This window comes from Canis lupus, chromosome 3, assembly GCF_011100685.1.
Source record: "Canis lupus familiaris isolate Mischka breed German Shepherd chromosome 3, alternate assembly UU_Cfam_GSD_1.0, whole genome shotgun sequence".
Classification (NCBI taxonomy): Eukaryota; Metazoa; Chordata; class Mammalia; order Carnivora; family Canidae; genus Canis; species Canis lupus.
In genome coordinates, this window is record NC_049224.1 from 32,812,805 (window position 1) to 32,835,686 (window position 22,882).

General features: G+C 37.8%; 1 protein-coding gene across 2 annotated transcripts in view; it reads left to right on the forward strand.

The window, feature by feature from the left end:
- Positions 1-22,882, forward strand: part of OCA2 (OCA2 melanosomal transmembrane protein) — a 433,117-nt gene that overhangs the window by 297,491 nt on the left and 112,744 nt on the right. Inside the window, exon 23 of one of the 2 annotated variants that reach the window (XM_038532569.1) lies at positions 3,027-3,120. The exons of the other annotated variant lie outside the window; for it this stretch is intronic. Coding sequence (XP_038388497.1) covers positions 3,027-3,120 — 94 coding nt within the window. The remainder of the gene's footprint in view (positions 1-3,026; positions 3,121-22,882) is intronic. 2 annotated transcript variants of the gene reach the window in all.

The following is a 22,882-nucleotide window of genomic DNA, read 5'->3' on the forward strand; positions in this document are numbered from 1 at the left end:
AGTTGAGGAATTCATACCAATTACAGTATGACAAGATAGTATTGATCCAGGCAATAGGATTTTAACTGGAAATAAGGGGCTATTTCTTTCAATCATTAATCCCTAACAGGAGAGAAGAAAAGTGTTGCTTTTTAGTTTTAGAGTTCACACAGTTTGCTGAACGTACCCTGGGCCATGTGTTAAGCTCCATGCTATCCAGAAGCAGGGCTTACCATGTCAAGTTCTGGAGTAGCAGTGCTTGGAGATTACAGGGAAAACACCACCCTGGCACTGAGGTACATGCTCTGCAATGGAGGCTGGCAGGACAGGACCATCTGAGGATCATGGGCATTCCTGTAGGGATAGCTTTGGCAGACTTGGGAAATAATTGCAGGGCAGGATGGCTCACCAAGGTGTGGAACCTCATCAGCAGGTCTCCTTACTGATAGCAGGAGCCAGCTGGCTGGCAGGGTGAAGGGATGGATATGTTGGTGTGACAGAACCAAGAAGAGGCTGAGTGAGGCCATCATTGCTGTGGAATTTGTACATTACGACCTTCTTAAGACCTTCAGACGACCTGCATGACTGTCTACAGAAAGGCCTTGGGCCTATGTCATGCACATTGAGCTTTTCCCTCTCTGATCCTCCTCTGGAGTCAAAACAGCTGGCTCTAGTCCTGGGCTCATCACTTCCCAGCCCCAACATTTCACCATGTTGCCTTTCTGTGCCTTAGTTTCTTCATAGGGACATTGGGGACCCTAGGGGTCATGGGGAAGATGAGGTACCACACCTTTAGAATGTCTTCATGAGGAGACACTGAGCAGACATCTGGTCTTGTCATTCTCAAATTGTTCTCTAGCAGAACTCACTCCACACTGAGGCCTGCATATGTCCCCTTGCCTTGTTGAAGCTGGCTGTGCCTTCTCATTCTCTTGGTGCCTCCTAAATCTCCTCTTCCTTGAGGAAGCCCTACTACCTGGCCATGGCCTGGTGACCCCAGCCCTCAGAGCATTTCTCTTGGCCTCTCTGATCTCATGCCTGCTATGCATCTCCTACCTCTAGGAAGTAGAGTCCCATGAGCCCCATGAGCCCCAAAGGATATGAGCTGATTTGTTCACAGAGACAGCCTGCTGGGGTAGAAGGGAGAGCTGCCTAAGGTTGGGAAGTTAGCAAGAAATGAACGGAAATTAGGAAGGGGGTGGAGACAGTTGTTAGAACTGAATTGAAAATGTAGACTCAGCTCTAGCAGGTGTCTGAGATAAGAGGTCTCAAAATGGTCCTGGAATTCTAGAATCACCTGCATGACCTTTTCTATCATTACCATAACACATTGACAAACTTTATCTATTCTTTCATATTTCTTGTACTCCAGATAAGGGTAGCTCACTGGGTCTCTACTTGGTCTCATGAGGCCAAGATCAAGGTATCCCCAGGCTCTGCTTCTTCTGGTAGCTCTGGGATGGGTCTGCTTCTGAATTCACTCAGATTGTAGCCAGGATCCAGTTCCTTACAGTTCTAAGACTGGGTCCCCATCCCTTGCTGGCTGACAGCTGGGCTGCCTTTGGCTCCTGAAGGCCTCTCTCGTCCTGGCACTTGGGCCTAAATCTCAGAGTTAGCAACACTGTGTAGAATCCTGCTCATGGCGGGAATACCTCCACTTCCCTTTGGAGTCTCTCCTGGGATCCCTCTAGCCCTCTGGGATCTCTTGGACTCCCCACTCCATTTCTTCCACTGAAAAAAACAAAAACAAAAACAAACCTAGTCTAAGTCTTCTATGGAGGAAAAGCAGAGAGAATAAGATGAGGCTTGAGCTTGCCTTCATAAGCCTTTGCATAGGCAGTCTGGGCTGCGTGCCTGACAGGTGGTTGTGTTGCCAGCTGTGTGTTTCAAGGAGAGGGTAAAGACTCCGAGGAAGAAGGGGAGCAGGAGCATGTATTCAGCTGAGTGTCATTTGCACTGACAGATCTTCTACAAGATCCTCTCCTGGGGAATAGGCCCCAGTCTGTGTGTCTCTTCCAGTGGAGAAATCCAGAAGTCCATGTTACTCTGAGATTATTTATTCTGTACTTCTCTCCACGCTCAGTGCTCCAGAAGACCCACAAATAATATGTTGCTGGGTTCTCAGAAAAGGCGACACTTAGGGGCTCAGTGTATACAGCCTAGATTTCACCCTTGGTCCTCCTCCTCCTGCTCTGTTCCTTATGTTGTCCAATTTCAGAGAGGCTGCTCCCTTGTGCCAATATGCAGTAGGCAGCTCCAGATTTGTGCCTCACAGCTCAACAGACCTTAGGAAACAGAGTCTTTTCCTGAGTGGTTTATGCATACATGTCAAAACTGAGTAAAATAGGCTGAGCCTAAGTTATATGCCTATTCCTGAACCCTGATCTCTGTGATTGGGAGTTAGAAGATGCTGATTGTTTCACCAAGCAAATTCACCCTTCCCTGAATGAGTCACGTTGGTCGCTGGCCTTGGCCCTCACCATGAGGCCTCACCAGTATGTATGCACGTGCAGGTTACAATTCCCCACAGATCATGTACCCACTGTTAAAAAAGGCTCACACAGAGAGGCATTTTATTATCCTGGTTGTTTGCATCCATCTTTCCATCCACAGACCGTGTTTACTGGTGGTTGTCTGGGCCTGGAGTCCTGAGGAAGGTGGTTCTTATCTGAGATCCCATTCTACTGCTCTGAAAACATCTGTTCTCTCCTATGGTTGTTAGTCTGGCTTACATTTTCCTCTAAAAGATAGATGCCACCATGTGCCACAGTGATTTGCCAATTCTCCTTAGCATTTCCTGTTTTCTACCACATAAAGCAGTTGTAGTCTTATTTGTAAATGGATTACAGTATTTACAGTGAACTTATTTTCTGGTTGTCAGTGTTTTATTTCTAACAGATATTTGCAAAGTAATCACTTTGATAGTACATGTAATCATCAAATCAGAATCCTATGAGATGATGCAAATATCACAGAACAAAAAAGAATAGAAGGCTACCACCAAGATAAACTGAGATTTTATTTTACATTTAAAATTTTGATTCCAGGGAATGGGACACTGATTGGAGCATCAGCAAATGTTGTTTGTGCAGGAATTGCAGAACAGCATGGATATGGATTCTCTTTCATGGAATTTTTCAGGTACTTTAAAACTCATTTTAAATTTCTCTTTGTTTAATCCCTAAACTCACTTAATTAAAAAAAATAGCAATGCAAACTGTTAAACACTAGGATAAGCAGGATAAGCCTATTTTTAGCAATTAGAGATATGTTAGTGTAGGTGAACTTAGCTAAAAAAAAACACACACATTAAAAATTTATTGCTGGGATTACCTTCATAACACAGAGCATGATTTAGATACTCTGAATAATTCAGATTGAGTCTAGGGGTCAAGAAATGGTTGTGGGCTTGCTGGATGGTTTATATTGTTTTCTTGAAAATTCCAACAGTGATTTGTGCCTTGACTATCTATGACTGTGGTGCTTACTGAGAGTCTGAAGATCCCCTACCAGACTGCCCAGTGAAAAAGCCTGTACTTGAAAGGACCCAGCAATATTGCAAATAGGGAACAGGCACTCATGTGTAGGCACCTATCAGGAGGGCATGCAGAGATGACACCCAGCATGGGGAAGAGCCACCATTGCTTGCTCCTGCAAAAGAGAACGTGCTCCAAGAGAGCAGAGTCCTTGCTGGGGTCCTGACTCCCTGCATGCCTGTTTTCATATGACACCATTGTACTTTGGAAGCATATGAATGGACAGAATAGGTACCGGTAGGCCCCATAAAATGGTGCTGCTAAAATGAACTGACATTCATTTGGTGTTGAGCAAGATTTCTTTTGAAGTTCTTACACTGTCAACTCACAGATCAGGTATGCATAGCGATGATTCTCAGAACCAACCCTGCTTAAGATTTGGAATAGCAGCTCTACCTGAGGGGCAGTGTGACCTGTATCCTGTGGAAGCTATGACCTCAGGCTTCTGCAGGGCACTACTTGGCTGGGTTGGGCTTGAGGATAAAACCTCACTTGTCATACCCAGGTAAGAATCAACATCAGTCTCTACATATAGCACTGAATTTTGGCAGACTTATTATACTGACCATTTCTGTTGTTCATGAGTCACTAATAGTTCTTGACAATTTGTTGGGACACTAAAATTAATTAATTGATACTCCTGGAAGACTTGGGCATGGGATGGAGGGACAAGGCTGGACAGTGAGCCATGGGATACTAACATGAATCTTTTGGGAGGACTCTCACACGTTGTTTACCCCACTGCTGAAACAGGATCTAAAACTTAGCAATTGACTGCCACTTCCTATTTAGGCATCATCAGTGTCTGCTAAGCATAAAAGGGAGTAATCCTATCACTTAAGAGTTTTCTTTTTTTTTAAAAAAAGATTTTATTTATTTATTTGAGTGAGAAAACACGAACAGGGAGGAGGGACAGAGCAGGGAAAAGCAGACTCCTTGCTGAGCAGGGAGCCCAGTGCAGGAACTCGATCCCAGGACCCGAGGATCATGACCCGAGCCAAAGGCAGACACCTAACCAACTGAGCCACTCAGGTCCTCCAGACAAAAGTTTTCTTAATGAGAACAGCATTCACTATAGCAAATACAGCAGTGGTCTTACCAGTATAACTTATCATCTCATCTTTGCTGCAGAGGCAGTAAGGATTCATTCCTGGAGCACAGCTAGGAAAGCGGGCTCAGAGGCAAGCGACCTAAGAGGGACAGCAACGGGAGATATAAACTTGAATCCTCAAATTCCAGGGCTTCCTCATTTGGAATGGATTCCTAATTTCTGCTAAGCTGGAAGGCTGTCATTAACATATCCCTAGTCTCCTCTTCTTTGGTTGGCCAAAGTCTTCTAACTGGACTCAACAATATACTCACATGGCCACTCAACACTGGTTGGTCTCACAAGGAGGCTTGAGAGGCCTCGTATTAATATCGTAAAAGATTAGAGGATTTTTAGGGCAACAATAAATGCTGGTCTGGGGCGCCTGGGTGGCTCAGTGGTTGAACATCTGCCTTTGGCTCAGGTTGTGATCCCAGGGTCCTGGGATCAAGTCCCATATTGGTCTCCTGCAGGGAGCCTGATTCTCCCTCTGCCTGTGTCTCTGCCTCTCTCTCTGTGTCTCTCATGAATAAATAAATAAAATCTTTAAAAAACAAAAAATAATACATGCTGGTCTGATATTTTCTTAACTTTGATATAATAACCAGGAATATGGAAAGAACCCATGTGTCTATCAACAGGTGAATGAATAAAGAAGATGTGGTGTGTATATAACAATGGAATATTATTCAGCCATCCAAAAGAATGAAATCTTGCCATTTGCAATGACATGGCTAGAACTAGAGGGTATTATGCTAAGCAAAATAAGTCAGTCAAAGACAAATACCATATGATTTCATTCATATGTAGAATTTAAGAAATAAAACAGATGATCATAAGGGAAGGGAGGAAAAAATAAAATAGGACGAAAACAGAGGGGGAGGCAAACCATGAGACTTAACTCTAGAAAACAAACAGAGTTTCTGGAGGGGAAATGGGTGGAGAGATGGGTAATTGGGTGATGGGCATTAAGGAGGGCATTTGATATAATGAACACTGGGTGTTATATGCAACTGATGAATCCCTTAATTCTGCCCCTGAAACTAATAATAATAAAAATAATAATCAAGACATCTACCTGACTGAAAGGGTTAGTGTGCAGCCACTCAGATCATGCCCAGAGCTCAGAGTTCAGCTCCAGTAGGTGATATATTGTGTGTACTGAACTTTCCAAGGTAGGCCTTATATTTCTATTCAATATGTGCATCTTGTGTGCAGAGTGACAGTGGCAAAAGCTAGGTACTGTGGAAGCCTCAGAAAGACTGGGGCAAGACTGACAGCTCCTCCAAAATTGCATTAGCTAGCAGCCTTAAGAATTGCATCCACCTTCTTAGATGGAGGGAAAATGTCTCTCTGGTGAGTAGTGTTTAAGAGCCATATCTTATTTCTGTATGGTTCCACCTCTGATCATTCTTCTTGTCAAGTCCTTGCTGTTCAGAAACCAAAGCAGTATGGTCATTAAGTGGTCATCTAACTGTTCAGTCCTTATTTGCATAAAATTCTTAGTTTGCAGTGGCAAATGCACTAAATTGACTTTAATCTACCTCATTTCAAAATTTCTTTCACAAAATATGGCTTCCTGTGATACACAGTGCAAAATGTTGACTTACTATTTTGTTTTTTAAAAATTACTAATTTTTTGACTATATAAGTATATATTCCAAGGGGAATATAAAAGAAAAAGAATAAAATATAAAAGTAACTTGTGATTTTGCTGCCATGAAATAACCACTGAAATTTGTTGCATTTTCTTACATTTTCCCTTCCTCTCATGATACACATAAACTTGTTAAAAATTTTGATTTCATTGTGTCTTACCTTTTATTTTTCATAATATATTGTGAACATTTTACCAGGCCACTAGTTATTCTTTCCAAATGGAATATATTTATACCTATTACATGTAGATATATCACTATTTTAGTTTTGTTGGGCATGTAGATTGCTTCTTATTCCTTGTTATCATAATTCTGTTTTGAATATCTTCACAGATAAAACTTTGCTTCATTCTTGTTTATCAATGATAAATTTCCCAACATATAGTTGCAAGCTAAATGAATTTTTTAATTAAATTTTTCATTTTAATTCCATTACAGATAACATACGATGTTTTTAGTTTCAGGTATACAATATAGTGATTTAACAATTCTATACGTTATTCATTACTCCTCATGATAAGTGTACTCTTTAATCCTAAGCACCTATTTCACCTATCCCCTGACCCATCTCCCCTCTGGTAACATTCTCTTTTGTTTTGTAGTTTGTCTTTTTTTCCCCTATGTTCATTTGTTTTGTTTCTTAAATTCCACATATAAGAGAAATCATATAGCATTTGTCTTCCTCTGACTGACTTATTTCACTAAGCATTATACTCCCTAGATTCATCCATGTCATTGCAAATAGTAAGATTTCATTCTTTTATGGTTGAATAATATTTCATTGTATATGTATACCACATCTTCTTTATCCATCCATCTATTAATAGACACTTATGCTGCTTCCATAATGTAGCTATTGAAAATAATGCTGCTATAAACATAGGGGTGCACATATCCTTTTGAATATTGTTCTTGTATTCTTTGGTAAATATTTAGTAGCATGATTACTGGATCATATGTTAGTTCTATTTTTAATTTTTTGAGACACCTCCATACTGTCTTCCCTAGGGGCTATGCCACTTTGCATTCCTACCAACAGTACACGAGGGTTCCTTTTTCTCCACATCCTCATCAATACTTGTTTTTTTGTGTATTTTTTTCTTGTGTTTTTGATTTTAGCCATTCTGACAAATATGAGGTAATATCTCATTGTGGCTTTCATTTGCGTTTCCTTGATGTTGAGTGATGTTGAGCATCTTTTTATATGTGTTGGCCATCTGTATGTCTTTGGGAAAATTTTGTTTATGTCTTCTGCCCATTTTTTAACTGGATTGTTTTTTTTCTGGGTGTTGAGTTTTATAAGTTCTTTTTATATTTTGGATACTAATGCTTTATTGGATTTGTCCTTTGGCATTTACTAGGTTGTCTTTCAGTTTTGTTGGTTGTTTCCTTTGCTGTCTAGAAACTTTTTATTTTGATGCAGTCCCAGTAGTTTATTTTTGCTTTTGCTTCCCTTGCCTTTGGAGACAAATGTAGAAAAAGTTGTTATGGCTGATGTCAGAGAAATTACTGCCTGTGCTTTCTTCCAGGATTTTTATGGTTTTGTTTCTCACAGGTAGGCCTTTAACACATTTTTGAGTTTATTTTTGCATATGGTGTAAGAAAGTGATTCAGTTTCATTCTTTTTCGTGTAGATGTCCAGTTTTCCCAACATGAACTGGTGAGGAGACTTATCTTTTTCCCATTGCATATTCTTGCTTCCTTCATTGAAAATTAATTGACCATATAATCTTAGGGTTTTGTCCTGGCTTTCTATTATATTCCATTGAGTACCATACAATTTTTGTTACTACAACTTCGTAATATAACTTGAAATTTGGAATTGTTATACCTCCAGCTTTTTTTTCAAGATTACTTTGGCTATTAAGGGTCTTTTGTGGTTCTATCTAAATTTTAGGATTGTTTGTTCTAGCTCTGTGGAAAATGATGGGGATTGCATTAAATCTACAGATTTCTTTGGGTAGTATGGATATTTTGACCATATGTGTTCTCTATTACATGAGCAGGGAATATCTATCTTTCCAATTGTTTGTGTCATCTTCAATTTCTTTCATCAGTGTCTTATAGTCTTCAGAATACATGTATTTCACCACCTTGGTTAAGTTTATTCCTAGGTATTTTTATTTTTTAATGTAATTATAAATGGGATTATTTTCTTAAAATGTTTTTCTGGGGCCTTACTATTACTGTATAGAAATGCAGCAGATTTCTGTGTATCCTGTGACTTCATTGAATTCATTTATCAGTTCTAGTCAGTTTTTGGTAGTGTTTTTAGTTTTCTATATAAGAGTATTGTGTCATTGCAAATAGTGAAAGTTTTCCTTCTTCCTTACCAATTTGGATGCTTTTATTCTTGTCTGATTGTTGTGGCTAGGACTTCCAGTACTATGTTGAATAAAAATAGTAAGGTAGGTGGACATCTTTTTCTTGTTCCTGACCTTAGGAGGAAAGCTCCCAGCGTTTCCCTATTGAGGGTGATGTTCACTGTCAGTTTTTCATGTGTGGCCTTTATTATGTTGTGATAGGTTCCCTCTAAACCTACTTTGTTGAGGGCTTTTATCATGGAAGGATGTTGTACTTTGTCAAATGCTTTTTCTGTGTCTATTTAAATGATCAGTTTTAAAATCCTTTCTCTTATAGATGTGACCATATTGTGATGTAGCACATTGATACATTGATTGCTTTGTGAATATTGAACCACTCTTGCAACCTAGGGATAAATCCTACTTGATTGTGGTGAATGATTTTTTTGTAATGTATTATTGGATTCACTTTGCTAGTATTTTGTGGAGGATTTTTGCAAGTATGTTCATCAGAGATATTGACCTGTAATTTTCTTTCTAATGTCTTTATCTGGTTTTGGTATCAGGGTAACGCTGGCCTCAGAGAATGAATTTGGAAATTTTCCTTCCTCTTCTATTTTTTGAAGTAGTTTGCAAAGTATAGGTATTGACGCTTCTTTAAATGTTTGGTAGAATTCACCTGTGAAACTATCTGGTCCTGGACTTTATTTTCTTGGGAGTTTTTTTTATTACTGACTCAATTTCATTGCTGGTAATCAGTCTGTTCAAATTTTCTGTGTCTTCCTGATTTGGTTTTGGGAAGTCATATGTTTCTAGGAACTTCTCCATTTCTTCTAGGTTGTTCAATTTGTTTATATATAATTTTTCATAATATTCTCTAACAGTCCCCTGTATTTCTGTGGTGTCTGTTGTTAATTCTCCTCTTTCAGTACTGATTTTGTTTTTTGGAGTCTCCTGTCAGTTTTTTTTTTTTTTAAATGAGTCTAGCTAAAGGTTTACCAATTTTGTGGATTTTTTCCACACCCAGCTCCTGATTTCATTGATCTGTTCTATTTTATTTTTAGTTTCTATTTCATTTATTTCTGCTCTAATCTTTATTATTTCCTTCTTTCTACTGTTTCAGCATTTTGTTTGTTGTTCTTTTCCTAGATCCTTTAGGTATAAGTTAGTTTGTTTGAAAAATTTCTTGCTTCTTGAGGTATGCCTATATGGCCATAAACTTCCATCATAGAACCCTCTTTGAATTTTCCTGCTTTTGCTGCATCCCAAAGATTTGGACTGTTGTGTTTTCATTTTCGTTTTTCTCCATGTATTTTAAAAATTTCCTCTTTTATTTCTTATTCGACACATTTGTTATTTAGTAGCATGTTATTTAACCTCCATATATGTGTGATCTTCAGATTTTTTCTTTTTTTTAATTTATTTTTTATTGGTGTTCAATTTACTAACATACAGAATAACCCCCAGTGCCCGTCACCCATTCACTCCCACCCCCCGCCCTCCTCCCCTTCTACCACCCCTAGTTCGTTTCCCAGAGTTAGCAGTCTTTACGTTCTGTCTCCCTTTCTGATATTTCCCACACATTTCTTCTCCCTTCCCTTATATTCCCTTTCACTATTATTTATATTCCCCAAATGAATGAGAACATATAATGTTTGTCCTTCTCTGACTGACTTACTTCACTCAGCATAATACCCTCCAGTTCCATCCACGTTGAAGCAAATGGTGGGTATTTGTCATTTCTAATAGCTGAGTAATATTCCATTGTATACATAAACCACATCTTCTTTATCCATTCATCTTTCGTTGGACACCGAGGCTCCTTCCACAGTTTGGCTATCGTGGCCATTGCTGCTATAAACATCGGGGTGGTGATTCATCATATCAGCAAGAGAAAAACCAAGAACCATATGATCCTCTCATTGGATGGAGAGAAAGCATTTGACAAAATACAGCATCCATTCCTGATCAAAACTCTTCAGAGTGTAGGAATAGAGGGAACATTCCTCGACATCTTAAAAGCCATCTATGAAAAGCCCACAGCAAATATCATTCTCAATGGGGAAGCACTGGGAGCCTTTCCCCTAAGATCAGGAACAAGACAGGGATGTCCACTCTCACCACTGCTATTCAACATAGTACTGGAAGTCCTAGCCTCAGCAATCAGACAACAAAAAGACATTAAAGGCATTCAAATTGGCAAAGAAGAAGTCAAACTCTCCCTCTTCGCCGATGACATGATACTCTACATAGAAAACCCAAAAGTCTCCACCCCAAGATTGCTAGAACTCATACAGCAATTCGGTAGCGTGGCAGGATACAAAATCAATGCCCAGAAATCAGTGGCATTTCTATACACTAACAATGAGACTGAAGAAAGAGAAATTAAGGAGTCAATCCCATTTACAATTACACCCAAAAGCATAAGATACCTAGGAATAAACCTAACTAAAGATGTAAAGGATCTATACCCTCAAAACTATAGAACACTTCTGAAAGAAATTGAGGAAGACACAAAGAGATGGAAAAATATTCCATGCTCATGGATTGGCAGCATTAATATTGTGAAAATGTCAATGTTACCCAGGGCAATATACACGTTTAATGCAATCCCTATCAAAATACCATGGACTTTCTTCAGAGAGTTAGAACAAATTATTTTAAGATTTGTGTGGAATCAGAAAAGACCCCGAATAGCCAGGGGAATTTTAAAAAAGAAAACCATATCTGGGGGCATCACAATGCCAGATTTCAGGTTGTACTACAAAGCTGTGGTCATCAAGACAGTGTGGTACTGGCACAAAAACAGACACATAGATCAATGGAACAGAATAGAGAATCCAGAAGTGGACCCTGAACTTTATGGGCAACTAATATTCGATAAAGGAGGAAAGACTATCCATTGGAAGAAAGACAGTCTCTTCAATAAATGGTGCTGGGAAAATTGGACATCCACATGCAGAAGAATGAAACTAGACCACTCTCTTTCACCATACACAAAGATAAACTCTTCAGATTTTTTCTTGTGGTTTGTAGTTTCATAGCATTGTGGTCAGAAAAGGTGCATAGTATGACTTTGATCTTTTTTTTTAATTTGTTGAGACTTGTTTTGTGGCCTAATATGTGATATCTATTCTGGAGAATGTTCAATGTGCACTTGAAAAGAATGTGTATTCTGTTGTTTTAGATTGGAATGTTCTGAATATAACTTAAATCCAGTGTCCAGTGGTCCAGTGTCATTCAAAGCCACTGTTTCCTTGTGGATTTTCTGTGTTGATGATTTATCTGTTGATGTAAGTGAGGTATTACAGTCCCTTACTTTTATTATATTACCATCAGTTACTTCCTTTATGTTTTTTATTAACTGCTTTATGTATATTGGTGCTCCTATGTTGGGTGTACAAGTATTTACAATTGTTGTATCTTCTTGTTGGATTGTCACTTTATTATTATGTAGTGCCCTTCTTTTTCTTTTTTATAGTCTTTGTTTTAAAGATATTTTGTCTGATATAAGTATTGCTACTCTGGCTTTCTTTTGTCTTCCATTTGTATGATAAATGTTTCTCCATCCTCTCACTTTCAATCTGCAGGTAGCTTTAGGTATGAAATAAATCTCTTATAGACAGTATTGTAGGTGGGTCTTGCTTTTTTATTTTTTCATCACCCTATGTCTTTGATTGGCATGGACCACTTACATTCAAAGTAATTATTGAAAGATATATACGCCATTTTGTCACTTGTTTAATGGTTGTTTTCATAGTTCTTCTCTGTTCCTTTCTTCTCTCGCCCTTTTTTCTCACAATAAGCTGGCTTTCTTAGTGATATACTTGGATTCCTTTGTCTTTATTTTTGCAGATCTATTTCTGGTTCTTGACTTGTGGTTACCATTAGGTTTGCATATAGTAGTCTTCTGCATATAGCAGTCTATATTAAGTTGATGGTCATTTAAGTTTGAACCCATTCTTTGAATTCTTCACCCTGGCACATTATAGGTATATGATACCATATTTTGTGAGTCCCTTCACTGATTTTTACAGATATACTTATTTTTCTGCTTTTGTGCTTTCTACTTTTGTTACTTTTACTTATGGTCTTCCTTTCCATCCAGAGTTCCCTTTAACATTTCTTATAGGGCTGGTTTAGTGGTTATAAACTCCTTTAGTTTTTGTTTCTCTGGGAAACTATTTTTCTCTCCTTCTATTTGGAATGATAGCCTTGCTAGATAGAGTATTCTTGGCTGCAGATTTTTTCCTTTCAGTACTTTGAATATATCATGCCACTCCCTTCTGGCCTGCAAAGCTTCTGCTGAGAAATCTGCTGATTGTCTTATGAGGTTTCCCTTGTAGTTAACTCTTTTATTTTCTCCTGCTCCTTTTAAAATTATCTCTTTATCACTACTTTTTAAAATTATTATATGTCTTGGTGTGCACCTCCTTGGGTTAATTTTGTTGGGGACATTCTGTGCCTCCTGGATCTGGATTTCTGTTTCCTTCCCCACATTTAGGAAGTATTTAAATTATCATTTCTTCCAACAAATTATCTTCTCCCATTTCTCTCTCTTTTTCTGGGATCCTATAATGCAAATGTTTTTACACCTGATGGTCTTGCTGAGTTCTTTAATTATATTCTCATTTTTCACAATTTTCTTTCTTCTCACCTGCTCAGGTTACTTCCCATTCTCTGTCCTCCAGGTCACTGAGTTGTCTTCTATTTCCTTTAGTCTGTTATTTATTACAGTTAACATATTTTTAAATGCATTTATTGTGTTCTTCATCTCTGATTGCTTCCTTTTTATCTCTTTGTTAAAGGTCTCACTGATATCTTCCACTCTTTTTTTAAGTCCAGTGTGTATCTTTATGATGAATATTTTAATTCTCTATCAGGCATATTGCTTATTTCCATTTCTCTCTTGCAGTGATTTTGTTGTTTTCTTTCATTTGGGACATATTCCCCGGTCCCCTCATTTTGTCTAAGTCTCTTTGTTTCTCTGTGTTAGGAAAGTCAGCTGTGTTTTCTGCTCTTAAAAGTGCTGTCCTGAGATTCCAGGGTGGCTCACTTGGTTTGGTAGCCATCTTGATTTTGGCTCAGGTCTTGATCTTGAAGTCTTGGGATCAAGTCCCACACTGGGCTCTATGCTAAGTCTACTTGAGAATTCTCTCTCTCTCCTTCTTTCTCTAACCCTCTCCCTGATTGCATGCTCTCTCTTTCTCTCTAAAGTAAATAAATAAACCTTTTTTTTAAGTGGTGTCCTTATGAAAAGAGGTCTGTAGTGCCCTGTGGTGCAATATCCTCTATTTACTGGAACCTGGTGCTTGGGGGTATGTCCTGTGTGTGTTGTATGAATCCTGCTATTGTGGCTTAGCTTTTTCCTTCATCCAAGTTGTCTGCAGTAACTCTTTGCCCATGATGGGCAGTGTTTGATGCCTGTGGTGGTAATGAGCCAGTCTGGGGCCACCATGGGCTTGAGTTGACTCAGCCCAGGTGTTTGCCAGATATGTGGTAGCGCCAAACTGCTTGGTGCTTTCCCTATGTTATCCTGAGAAGCTTTTGTTGGTGGGCAGGGCTGCAGTCTAGGGCTGCAGTCTGACTTGTGTGTGTTTATCTTTCCCTCTCCTTGGGGCAGAAGTCACTTTGGAAGGTTCTGGCCCCTGTTGGGACTTCTTGCATAGTGCTAGGTTTGTATCAGTGCTTTGGATGGGCTCCAGGCAAGAGTTTATTGGATGGTGGAGATCTGCACATGTGTGGCATGCAGTGTTAGCAAGGTTTGCCTGGTCCTCTGGGGGAGAAGACCTATAGTGCCAGGACTGAGGCAGGCCTGACTGGAGAGGGCAGATCTACTGAAGCATGGGGAGGGGGCATAAGCAAGTTAGTTAGCAAATGCTGGTGCTATACCAGTTCCCACAGGTGGCTTGTGTTTATGCTGGAGAATGGGGTTAGGGAAATGGCAGCTGCTGGCTCCTTTTTTCCTGGAGGAGTCTCTCAATGGTCTCTGTCCTAGACATGCTCTGAGATGAGTAACTCTGCCTCCCATATGTTACAGATGTTTTTCAAGCTACTCTGTGGGCCATTTGTTGTGCTGTATCTTTAAGAGCAGGGACTCAGTTTCCTATAGCCTTTCAGGCTCTCCTGGGTCTCAGGTCGCTGGTTTTTTAACTTCCAAGTTTTAAGTCCCGCTGGTTGTAAGAACTCATGAAATTCAGCCCTTCTGGTTTTCAAAGCCAAATGTTATTGGGATTCATCTTCCCCATGTAGGCTCCCAGTGTAATAGTTTGTTTCTCTCCCTATTCTGTACCCAGGGCATCTCCCTCTGGCAGATGGCCTGCTTGCTATCTGTTTAGCTCCCCACCACATCTCTGCCCTTCTGACCCTCTTTGATGTGGCCTCTTCTCTACCTTTAGTTCTAGAGGGGTTTGTTCTGCCAGTCTTTGGGTGGTTCTCTGACTGATTTGTTATCTAGTTACATCTGTGGGAGGAGGTGAGGTTAGAGTCTTCCTACACTACTTACTTCCCAGCCTCTCCAAACTTTTTCTTTCTTAATGGCAAATTATGAAGTGTTTCACAGTCTTTTATTTGATGCAATATAGTACAGTTTTTCAGTCTAAGCACATTTAAAATAAATATGACTGGAAGGAAAAGCACCAGGTAGGCAGTCAGGAGCTCCTGTACTGATCAATGAATTAAATGGTCATGTCATTTCCTTCACTAGGATTTCACTTTCTTTTCTGGGAAGACAGGATGAAAGACGGCCTTGGAGTCTCAGTGTCTGTGGCTCCTCCTCTGGCTGTTGCCTGGCTTGTAGATAGCACTTGATACCAGGATGCTCTGTGTGTGAGATCTGGCTGCAAGTGCAGCGTGTGAGGAGCTGAGGCTAAAGTGCCTTTAATTTTGCTAAGATATGCTCTGGATTCGCCTGTTCATGTCAATTTTCTCAGGTATCTCATGGGCTCTACTTGCATGTAGAAGCAAGTCTGTTTTTTTCTTTTTTTAGTTTCAGAAAGTTTTGGATCAGTTTTAAGTGTTAATATTAATTGTTTCATAGGTATGTTCTTGTTGGATATTCTTGACTTGTCTTCCATTTGAACTGCCTTCCCTTGAACTGATCTTATTACTTAATTTATTTTTACTCCTTTGTTTGCTTTCCTTCTTTCTTCAATGTCCCTTATTAAATTTTCATTTGATTGTATTTTTCTGGGACACTTTATAATTTAATCTTCATTTCTGATGCAATTTGGTCTTTTGCTTTATCATTTTATTTCTTCATGTTTTTGCCTATTTCTGGTTTTAGCACTTAGGTTTTGATTTAAGGTGTTCTTTTTGTTGCTCCCCCCTCCCAGATATTTCTATGTGCTTATTTAATATATATAATTCATTATAGATTGTAATGCAGGGTTTTTTTTCTAGTTCATGTTTAGCCTTTTGGAGAAATCTTTATCAGTTTCAGTATTTAGGTTCACATGTTCTGTTGTTTTCTTATGAAAGCCTTATGTAGGTGAAATCTGCTTTCATCCACACACTTTCATGGATGGGTTTGGCCATTGGAGTCAGTTTGAAGATTCTTAGTTCAAGACTATCCTCTGTGGTCAGTGCCATGGACTGTAGTTTTTTAAAGAATGATTTTATTTTATTTATGTTTTTGAAGGTGAAGGGATGTCTATCAATTTTTGGTTCTTTTTATCTTATAAGATTATTTCCTCTTGCTACCTTTCCTCTTCTCCTCCCAAACTCCAATGAGCAATCCTGCCTTCCTCTCTGCTGTCTTCTCTCCTAGCCAGGATATGTGCCAAGTCTGTACCTGTTACCCTGTGCATGTTTGCATTCTTTCTCCATTGTCTCTACTGTGATTGAGTGGGGTTATTTTTCAGTATTTTAACATTTAGGTTGGACTTTCTTTTTATGGTTGTTGTTACTCACTCAATACTAGGAATTTACTGCTTCTTTTCTTTTTTGTGAAGTTTTCTGATTCCTCCAGCAATTTGTAGAGACCTAGGGCAGGGGTTTGAGATCCAATTTTGCTGGAAATTGGTGTTCATTTCTTTGCTGACAAGTAATATAAAGTTTATGGTGCTCTCTGTCTTCTAGTTATGTTGAAAGCGTGGTGTCTATGTGGTTTTATTTGTACTTATTACTGATCTGTAGAGTTTATTGTAAGCTGTGTGGAGAGCTTAGGATTTTGGTGGCTGTTGTCACACTGGCCACCAGAAGCCCTCCACTCTTCTTGAAGATAGTGATATCACTCATTTCTCCCTTGTGATCTTCTGTAATGACTGCAGAGATACAATAGAATTTTATCTTGTTCTCTTTGGAGGGGATTATTTTCTGAATGATGATTATGCTCATGTTGGATTCTCTCACTGAGCAGGAACATAGGCTCCATGGGACACCCCTCCATGGGATGACCCTTCTTGGGGTGACCTTCCATGGAGCACCTCTCCATAAGGCAACCTTCCATGGAGCACCCTTTCATAGAACACACTCCATAGGTATTCCTCCATGGAACACTACTAGACAATATACATGGATAAACTAAAAGTTATTTCATCAATTGATGATGCAGATTTTTACTATTTCTTTAAAGTTAGAGACACAAGAGGATTAATTTTATTGTGGAAATTAGCCTCAATATGTGTTTTAAATCATTTGCTCTTTTGTTTTCTTTTGAGGTTTATTGGAATACAGCTAACTATTGTGAGACTTTTTTTTTAAATGAACAAGTTGGAGAAAAAAACGAACAAGTTAGTAAATTAAATGAAAGAGAAAAAATATCCAGAGAATAAACTTTTAGAAACTAGTATTCTAAAAGCAACACTTGAAAATATCTTGGCTTTGTTTAATGTGACTCAGAAGGATCAACAACATTGATTACTATTAAATTAGCACAAAGTTTTTTGGCCACCATATTTTATAAAGTGCTAATTCTACATCTTTTTTGAGGTTTATACAGGTAGAAATTTATATTTTATCAAAGGTCAAAACTGGTACTAACTTAATATTATACTTTTAGGTTAATATCTGTGTTAATTGTAATGCTATAAACTCACTGAACTAGAATTCAAATAATTTCTTTCCTTGTGAGAGTTAAAATCATGCACATGAGATCAATATTTTTCTGAATGTAAATTACAAGTCAGTCTCATACATACATTTAGTTTGTTAAAAAAAAAAGAATTATTTTCATGTAGCTCTCTCCTGTTTAGAGCAGAAATAGCCCTCAGATTTCTCTGCTCAAGTGGATCCTTTTTGTGTCTAAATGCCCCCAACCCCTCACTCTCCTACTCTCTACAAACATTAGGAACCTCTTCTCCTGGTTTTGTCCTAAGACATAAAATCTTCAGCCTTAGCATGAAACCAGTTGAGTAGATTAGCATGTTCTCAAACACTTGTAAGCAGTGATCCTGAGTATGGCTACTATAAGGGGGCAGGAGTAGGGCAGGTTCAGAGTATTAGAGAGCTATTTGAGACCTTTGAAGATAAAAGAGTTCCACAAAGGTCAAGAACCCACAAGAGCCCAAGATATCCAGTCAGAGGATGCCATGAGAGGTGGGGCAAAAAAGGTTCTACTAAGAATCTATTGATTTTACTTTCCAGTTTTATGGAAGCAATGGCATCAGACTCCCCAGCACTGACACTGCTAATGCTTTTTACTATTGGTATTCCCTGGAAGAATCTTACAGAAACATGGCTCTCTTCTGGGGCTTCCTGGCCTTACCAGAAGGGTAGACCCTCACTTTGATACAGCCTGCTTCCCTGAGCACCCTACAGTAAACAAACTTTCTTTTCCCATGGGGACACAGTGCCACCCTTTGATATAATAAGCTCCAATCTCTATTTGGATCCATTGCTATTTTGGTGATTTGACTGAGTCCTAGAGCCAGTACCATCTCTCTCTCTCTCCCTCTCTCTCTCTCTCTTTCTATCTCTATCTCTATCTCTATGTATCTTTATTTAAAGACGGCTTTATAATAATTTTAAAATATTTTAAGACAAGTTACTATTTTTAAAAAATAATTGTTCATTCTGGATCATTCATTTTTCAAAGAAACTTCTGTTATTTTACTTATATTAAAAATTGAGATTCGAGTGGCTCAGCGGTTTAGCACCCGACTTGAGCCCAGGGTGTGATCCTGGAAACCCGGGATGGAGTCCCATGTCGGGCTCCCTATATAGAGCCTGCTTCTTCCTCTGCCTGTGTCTCTGCTTCTCTCTGTGTGTGTCTCTCTCATGAATAAATAAATAAAATCTTTAAAAAAATAAAGTAAAAATTGAGATTCTGATTAAAAATGACATTATACTAATAGAACATCCTTACTTTTGGAAACTTGATTTATTTTTCTGTTTTATTCAGCTCTTGTTTTAATAAGATATTTTATCTTCCTTTAATAAGGTTTTGTTGTTCCTTCATATAGGTTTTGGACTTTTATGACTTTTTCCTAAATATTTTATTCTTTTGTTTGGCTGTTGTAAATTCGGTTGTTTTAATTCATGTCTTTTGTTTACTCTTTATTCACAGCCTTGGAAAAACTGATGGCTTTTGTGTTTATCTTGAATCTGGCTGATATTTTTGATTCTCTGATTTTTTTAAAAAACTAAGTTTTCTTGTATTTTCTTAGGAACACAATCATATCATTTGTAAATGTGACTTTTCCTTTCTTCTTCAGAATTTATACTTTTTTAAAAAAGAATATTATTTTCATATTTTACTTATCAGAATCTCCAAAAACAGTGTGCCAAAATAGTAGTTATTGCAAAATCCTTTATTTTCTTGCTTTTAATGGAAATTGTGCATTTTACTGTTTAATTTGCTGCTGGTTTTTGCTAGTTTGTCACTAGGTTTAGTCATCTTATACTTTTATTGTCAGTTATTACTGAATTTTATTATACACTATTTGTGAATCTGTTGATATAATTATGTGATTATTTTCTTTAATTTATTTATGTAATGAATCATGTTTTAGATTTTCTAATATCAGATAATTCTTGTATTTCTGGAGTAAGTCTTATTTAGTACATTCCTTTTGCTTTTGAATGATTTTTTAAAAATCAGAATTGTTGTATCTATATTCATAAGTAAATTTTGTCACAGCTTTTCTTTTTGAACTTTATTAGGTTTTTACAGTTTTACTAGCTTCATCAAATGAATCAGAGAGCTTTCCATATTTAATTGAACAGTGGAATTGTAAATTCATTTGAATGTGATGTCTTATATTTTGCTAGGAAATAACTTGAAACTCTACTAGTCCTTATATCTATGGTCATGTCTCCCTTCTCTGCTGAAACACACACATAAACACCTCTTATAATTTTAAAATATTCTAAGACATTACATATATATATATATATATATATATATATATATATACACACACACACATGTATTCTTTTTATTTTTTTCTTTACTGAAACTTCTCAGGAGTTTGTATTTGAGATTTCAGAAAATAGATTTTTGGCCTTTTACACTTTACATAGTTTGTTTTTATTTCTGTACTACATTATTTTCTATTTTTATCCTAATTGACCCCTCATTTTAATTTAAATATTTATTGTGTTCTTTTGTTATCTTATAATGTTAAACATTTAATTTTCAGTCCTTTACAGGTAAAAGTAATGAAAAGGTCTGTATATGTCACTTTATATGCCTTTTCTGTGTCCTATGAAGTATATTAAATGTTTTTCACTTTATCACTTTCTATATTATTTGCCATTCATTTTGATTTTTTCAAATTTAGGGGTTATTTAGAAGACTATTAATTAATTTTGTGATTTTAATCAGTTTATTGCTATTTTCCTTTTTAATGTTGTATAGGTAATACATTCAGATGGTTAAATAAATTAGAATAAAGTAGTACATTGAGAAGTCTGATTCTCAGCCTATCACCATTTACTTCACTGTCTCCCAGCTCCCTTATGTCTACTTTAATTACTTTCTTATGTACTTTTTTCAGTCTACCTTTCTGCAGATATAGGAAACTCAAAACATATATCCTTATTTCATCCCACTTTATTACACATAAGTTAGCACATGACGTGCTGCTCTGCATCTTGCTTTTTCCTCTTATTATTATATTGTAAGACCTCTCCATAGAGAATTTCCTCATTTTTTTGTGTATTTGTTTTTAAGAGCTATACAGTAATACATGGTGTATAGAACATAATTTATTTAAATAATTTTCTAGTGAGGAGTTAGGGGACACCTGAGTGGCTCAGCGGTTGAGCATCTGCCTTTGCCTCAGGGCGTGATCATGGGGTCCAGGATGGAGAGAATCAGGTCCCTGAGAGGAGCCTGCTTCTCTCCCTCTGCCTGTGTCTGTGCCTCTCTCTGTGTGTCTCTTGTTTATAAAGAAATTAAATATTTTTTGAAAAAGGAGTTAGGATAGAGGAGGAGTAGGAAGACCCTAAGCTTGTTTTATCTCTCAAGCACAGTTAGATAGTTATCAAATCATTCTGAAGACCAAAGAAATCAATTGGAGTTCTGAGAGAACAAAAACTGCAAGTCTAAGAGTAGAAAAGCAACCACCTTTTGGAAGGTAGGAGGTATAGAGAGCTGACTTGGGGGATATATAGTTGTGGATACTGGGGCAGGGAGGGAGGGAGCCAGCTTACAGAAGCTATCACAAAGTATTATAAACAGCAGAGTGCAAAATCTGAACTTTTACATCTGCTACCAAGTGGAAGTGCCTGGCTTGAAGGTGCTCAGGTAGTGAAGTAAAGCAGAATCCCAGGAGACACAGTGTGGTCTGAGGATCCCCTGGGTAGCAAAAAGAATGGGTGGCACCAATCTGCTGTATACTTCCTAGGGATAATAGCAGAGAAGCCAGCTGAGAGCAGTGAGGTTTGTTGCCAGTTTTTTGTTCTGTTTTGCCATAAACTGCATACTGTGTGACCACTTTCCTAGGACCTGCTGGAAAATAGCAAGAGTGCAGGAGACCCTCTCCTAGAGGAACAGCACAGGTCCATGCTATAGGAATCCTTAAAATTTGGAGTTTTGAAACTCAGTGGCATGCCTGAGAAAAAAAGTGCAGGCACAGGCAAGGTGAATGCAGGGTTCAGATGGAAACTGGAGACACAGGGAGGGTGATTGATTGCTCTTCTATGAGGGCTCACTGAAGTGTGAAGTGTGCAAACTTTCAACTCTGGGGCTAGAGAACAGGGGCCACCATGTTAATCCTGCCCATCAGCACTGAAAGATTCAGGTAGCAAAGTAGCACCACCAAGTGGAGGCTGGAGCCACTTACACCAAGCCCCTGCATGCTGGAGGCACATTTCCACTGAAATAAGTCAGCCTGAGAATCAACCCAGCAGGCCTTTTCCCCAGAAGATCAGCACAAACAACTCTGATCATAGAGTTCTGCAAAGCTTCAGCTATAGGGAAAATAGGATCTAGTTTCCTCTTTCCTTTTATTGTTTAGGTTTTATTATTATTTTTTCACTTTTTTCCTTATTCAATTCCCTTTTTAAATTTTTATTAACTTTTTAGTTTTTATTTTTATACTACATCTATATATATTATTTTTTGTTTATTTTTGGGTTTCTTTTCTTTTTTCTTTTGGGATTTAGATTCTTTTAATAAGCAGACCAAAACACACCCAGGATCTAGTTTTTCTGTCTTTTGTGTTTTTTTACCTTTTTTTTGTTGTTGTTGTTGTTGTTGTTGTTGTTTTGTTTTTTCTTTCTTCTTTTCTTTTCTGGACTAAGTGATGAGATGGAGAAATTCACCCCAAAAGAAAGAACAAGAGTTAGAACTCATGGCCAGGGATTTAATGAATACAGAGATAAGTAAGATGTCTAAACTAGAACTTAAAATAATGATTGTAAAGATTGAAAAAAAGCATAGAATACAAAGAGCCCCTTATTGTGGAGATAAAAGAACTAAAATCTAGTCAGGCTAAAATTAAAAATACTTTAACTGAGATACAATCCCAAATGGAGGCCATAAAATCGAGAATGTACAAAACAGAGGAATGAATCAGTGATAGAGAAAATAAAATTATGGGGAAAATAAAGCTGAAAATAAAAGGTAAAGAAAGGCAATGGACCACGAAGGTAGACTTAGGGAACTCAGTGATTTATTAAAATACAATAACATTCATATCCTAGGAGTCCCAGAAGATGAAGAGAGATAAAAGGAGCATACAGTTTATTTGAATATATTATAGCTGAAAACTTCCCTAACTGGAGAAGGACACAGTTATGAAAATCTAAGAGGCACAGAGAACTCCCACTAAACTAAAAAAAAAAAAAAAAAAAAAAAAAGCTGACCATTGCCAAGGAATATCATGGTCAAATTCATAAAATACACAGACAAGGAAAGAATCCTGAAAGCAG